Source organism: Otolemur garnettii, unplaced genomic scaffold, assembly GCF_000181295.1.
Source record: "Otolemur garnettii isolate 467f Iridium unplaced genomic scaffold, OtoGar3 scaffold00159, whole genome shotgun sequence".
Taxonomy (NCBI): Eukaryota; Metazoa; Chordata; class Mammalia; order Primates; family Galagidae; genus Otolemur; species Otolemur garnettii.
The window spans coordinates 586811-591740 of NW_003852554.1; the positions used below are offsets into that span (position 1 = coordinate 586811).

Below are 4930 nucleotides of genomic sequence, written 5' to 3' on the forward strand. Positions count from 1 at the left end.
TGACATGTATCAGTAACCACAAAGAAATGCCACAAGGAAATGGTCTGTGCTGCTGTGAATATTAGATGAGCGCCCGTGTGCCAGACACATAGGATTTATTCCATGTAAGCTTTGCAGATGATTTCCAGCCTTACACTCTGATGGAGGGGAGATTGTTGGCCCCTTGACGTGGTTGGAGGATCGCTGTGTGGGAGGCTGCAGAGTAAGCTGCGTCTGGCTGGGGGCTGAGAAGGATTAAGTATACCTGGGGCGTTCAGGTGTGGCGGCTCGCACCTGTAATCCTAGCACTTTGGGAACGGAAGCAGGTGGACTGCCTGAGCGCAGGAGTTCAAGACCAGCTTGAGCAAGAACAAGACCCCGTCTGTACTAAAAACAGAAAAAACTAGCCTGGCATAGTGCTGGGGCCTATAGTCCCAACTACTTGGGAGGCTAAGACAAGAGGGTCTCTTGAGCCCAGGAGTTGGACATTGCTGTGGGTTGTGACACCATGGCATTCAACCCAGGGTGACAGAGTGAGACCGTCTCAAGAAAGAAAAAAAAAAGTAAATTCTCTATCTTTTTATGGCTGCACAGTATTCCATGGTATACATATACCACAGTTTATTAATCCATTCATATGTTGATGGGCATTTGGGTTGATTCCACATCCTGGTGATTGTGAACTAAGCTGCAATGAACAATCTACTCCAGATGTCCTTAGGGTAAAATGATTTTTTTTTCTTCTGGGTAGACGCCTAGTAATGGGACTATAGGATTGAACAGAAGGTCTACTTTTAGTTCTTTGAGGATTCTCCATCTTTCCAAAGAGACTATATTAGTTTGCAGTCCCACCAGCAGTGTAAAACCTTTTCCCTTTTCTCCACATCCAGCTTCTGCGGCTTTGGGACTTTGTGATGTGAGCTCTTCTCAGGGGGTTAGGTGACATCTCAAGGCAGTTTTCATCTGCATGTCTCTCATGATTAGGAATTATGAGCATTTTTTCATGTGTTTGTTGGACATTCATTTGTCTTCTTCAGAAAGGGTTCTGTTCATGTCTCTTGCCCACTTATAAATGGGATTATTTGTTCTTTTTTTTATTTTTATTTTTTGCAGTTTTTTGGCTGGGGCTGGGTTTTAACCCGTCACCTCCAGTATATGGGGCTGACACCCTATTCCTTGAGCCAAGGTACCACCCCAATTTGCTCTTTTCTTGTTGATCAGTTTGAGTTCTCTATAGCTTCTAGTTATCAGCCCTTTGTTAGCTGTATTGCATTCAAATATCTTCTCCCATTCTGAAGGTTTTCTTTTTGCTTCAGTTGTCATGCCCTAAGCTGTGCAAAAGCTTTTTAGCTTGATCATGTCCCATTTATTTATTTTTGGTGTTGCTGCAATTGCCAACGGGGTCTTCTTCATAAAATCTTTGCCCAGGCATTTTTTTCTTAAGGATGGAGTCTTGCTGTTACCCAGGTTAGTCTCAAAAGTTTTGGGCTCCTGCCCCAACCTCCTGAGTAGCTGAGATTATACATGCATACCACCATGCGTGGTTTCTCTCCAATACTCTTTATTACCACTGCCATTACTTAAGTTCAGCCCTGATAATTTGATTTCTTTCAATAGCTCTTTTTTTTTTTTTTGAGACAGAGTCTCACTTTGTTGCCCCGGGTAGAGTGGGCGTCACAGCTCACAGCAACCTTCAGCTCTTGGGCTTAGACAATTCTCTTGCCTCAGCCTCCCAAGTAACTGGGACTACAGACACCCACCACAACGCCTGGCTATTCTTTGTTGCAGCTTGACCGGGGCTGGGTTTGAACCCATCACCCTGGTATGTGGGGCTGGCACCCTATTCACTGAGCCACAGGTGCTGCCCTCCTTTGATAGCTTTTTAAAAATATAAATTTTAATAAGGGGTAATTTACATATAAAAAATAGATTTTAAATACATACTTTGATGACTTCTAACAAATGTAAACACCCAGGTGACTACTATCCTATCAAGATATATAGAACGTTACATCATCTCAGAAAATTCCTTGGGCCGCTGTTATCAATTCTAGCACTGGCACCTTGACCTCACTTCAGACAAGTGCTGATCTGATTTCTAATCACCACAGATTGATTTTGCCTCTTCCAGAGAATCATATAACTGGAATCATTTAATACACGTATATACAGTCTTTGGCCTGGCTTCTTTTGCTCAGTCTAGTGTATGTAAGATTGATTCATGTTGTTTCATATATCAACAGTTTATTCATTTTAATGTTGAGCAGTATTTTCATGGATGAATACACATTTGCTTTTCCACTGCAATTGCTCTTAACTGTCACTAAACTCAGGCAGGGACTTTGATCACTTTTCATCATCACCTTTCTAAAATGTAAATTTGATTATGTCATTTATCATCTCAAAGCCTTACAAAGATTCTTCATTGCCTACAGAACAAAGGATGCACTCTTAAACAACACATTCATTAATCTCCCGCACCCTAATCCTTTTAGGGTAGGGAACCTGTGGCCTCAGGGCCATATGTGATCCCCAAGTCTGGCCCCTTGACTGAATCTAAACTTCACAAAACAAATCCTTTTTATAAAATTTAGATATAGTTAAAAGGCCACACTCAAAGATCGAGAAGGCCACATGCGGCCCCAAAGCCACAGGTTCCCTACACCTAGGGCATAATCTTGACACAATCACATTAAAAACACAATTTTATGTCCTGTTTTTGTACTTATTTCAAGAGCATTTTCTATGTAGTTATATTATTCATAAATATTACTTTAAAAACTAAAAAAAATTCTTAAAAAGATGCCTACATTGAATAAGTATAAAAGAGTTAAACTTTTCACTTGAAACTGGAACATTTAGGTTGCTTCTGAATTTCTGTGTTAAATTTAAGGAATGCTACAATAAACACTCTGACATCTGAAAGTGCATTTTTTTTTTTTTTGAGACAGTCTTAAGCTATCACCCTCAGTAGAGTGCTGTGACGTCACAGCTCACAGTAACTTCAAATTCTTGGGCTTAAGTGATTCTCTTGCCTCAACCTCCCAAGTAGCACAGGTGCCCACCACAATGCCCAGCTACTTGGGGGGTGGGGGGGTTGTAGTTGTCATTGTTATTTTAGCTGGCCCGGGTCCAGGTTTGAACCCGCTAGCCCTAGTGTATATGGCTGGTGTCCTACCCACTGAATTATAGGCACCACCAAAAGTGCATTTTATGTTTTGGACAGAATCTCACAATGGGAATTACTGCATTTAGAAAGTCTAAATAATTTATGATTCTAGTATGTTTATGAAATATTGCCAGATAATACATGAAAATAGTTTTGATACCCTGGCCACCCTCAACTCCCTTTTCAAGCTTTGTCCCTTTTTTGTTATTCATTTGTTCTAGTTCCTACACTTATAATATTCTTTCCCTATTTATCAAGTATAGATATTATTTATTGACTTCCTGTTACCATAAATGAGAATTTAGCTTAATATACCACACTTTTTAGCTGCTCCGTTAAGTCAGAAGAAAATTGACTTCATAAAGACAAATAATATAATACAAATGAATACAATTATAGTAATTATAATGTCAAACAAATAATGTTTGTTTCTAATTCAACATTAGTATTTCTTTATATTATTAACCTTAGTCTTTCCTCAACTTCTTGGAGCAATGCCTTTACTTTTAAATTATTACAGTTAATATTTACAATTTATTTTGAAACCATAACAAAATCATCAATGCTAATTTTTTTGAAATCTGAGTATCCAATAAAGTATTTACATTATGATTATATAGATATCTTAACTAAAGAAACAAATACTAAGTTATGACTTTGCTTCTTTCTACTATAATGGTTCCTAACCTGTGGGTCATGACCCACAGGAACTGTATTAAAGGGCTGCAGCATTAGCAAGGTTGAGAACCACTGCTCTACCAGGTACCAATGAATGTCACGACCCCTAAGCCACTCAAAGAAAACTGCTATTACATCAAGGTCAATGGGTATTTCTTTTACAACTTTAATTCTAGCCTCTGTAAAATAATAAGACCAGGTAAAATATTAAAATTTATAATTTCTGCACAATGTGGCAAGTTCTAACTTGCTACTAATATCAAAGTTCATGCCAGGTTAAGTCCAAAGTTAAGACTATTATTTTGTATATAAGTCAAAAAAAATTTATCATCCACAAAAGTAGAAGATTAGGTCATAAAGTATTCCCACCTGCCAGAGCATCCCGATAAAGCTGCACAAAGTGATTAAAGATATCCTTTGGCAAACACTTTTCATCCGGTAGACACTGGAGAAGAATGACTACCTCAGACTGACCCACTGCATGCATTCCTTTGGTTGTGAAACACCAACACTTCCTATTCACATCTACAGATGGAATAAAAATAGAAAAATAAAGACATTCTTCTCAATCCTTAACTCTTAAAAAAGATGCAAAGAAATACGTAACAATACAGCAAAGATTAAAATAGATCATCTAAGTTTGTATAATTCGACCATGAACTGTCACTGCATTAAACCAAACAACTACTGCAGAAAGCAAAGCATTTTCAATGTCTCTGGCTCTTTCCTAAACTTAGAAAAATGATTTGAAAGGAAGTCAACGAAATAATAATGAAAGAAAATGCACTTAAAATTCTTAAGGTATAATTACTAAAAGGAACATTCCACTAAGAAAAAATAAACGAAACCAAACTATGCATCCTATTGCTATAATGATTGAAGAATATAATCCTCTACCTTTATATTAAAAAAAAAAAATCACTTCACCAAAAGAAATAATTACCTACTTAAGGCCAGAAATAACAACAATGAAAGCCAATATTAAAGCTTTGATTTCAGTTATAGCCTAAAGAAAACATATTTTTAATGTTTATTTATAGCCAAGAAATTTTAGTATTTTAACTACACTCTCATCTTTTTTTTTTTTTTTTTTTTTTTTTTTTT

At 37.3% G+C, this 4930-nt stretch overlaps 1 protein-coding gene across 3 annotated transcripts in view; it reads right to left on the reverse strand.

Moving 5' to 3' along the window:
* The window catches only part of ZFYVE9 (zinc finger FYVE-type containing 9), a 174650-nt gene that overhangs the window by 65027 nt on the left and 104693 nt on the right, over positions 1–4930 (reverse strand). For all 3 annotated transcript variants that reach the window (XM_023519158.1, XM_003799923.3, XM_023519159.1), the window contains one exon: positions 4196–4351. In XM_023519158.1, coding sequence (XP_023374926.1) covers positions 4196–4351 — 156 coding nt within the window. The remainder of the gene's footprint in view (positions 1–4195; positions 4352–4930) is intronic.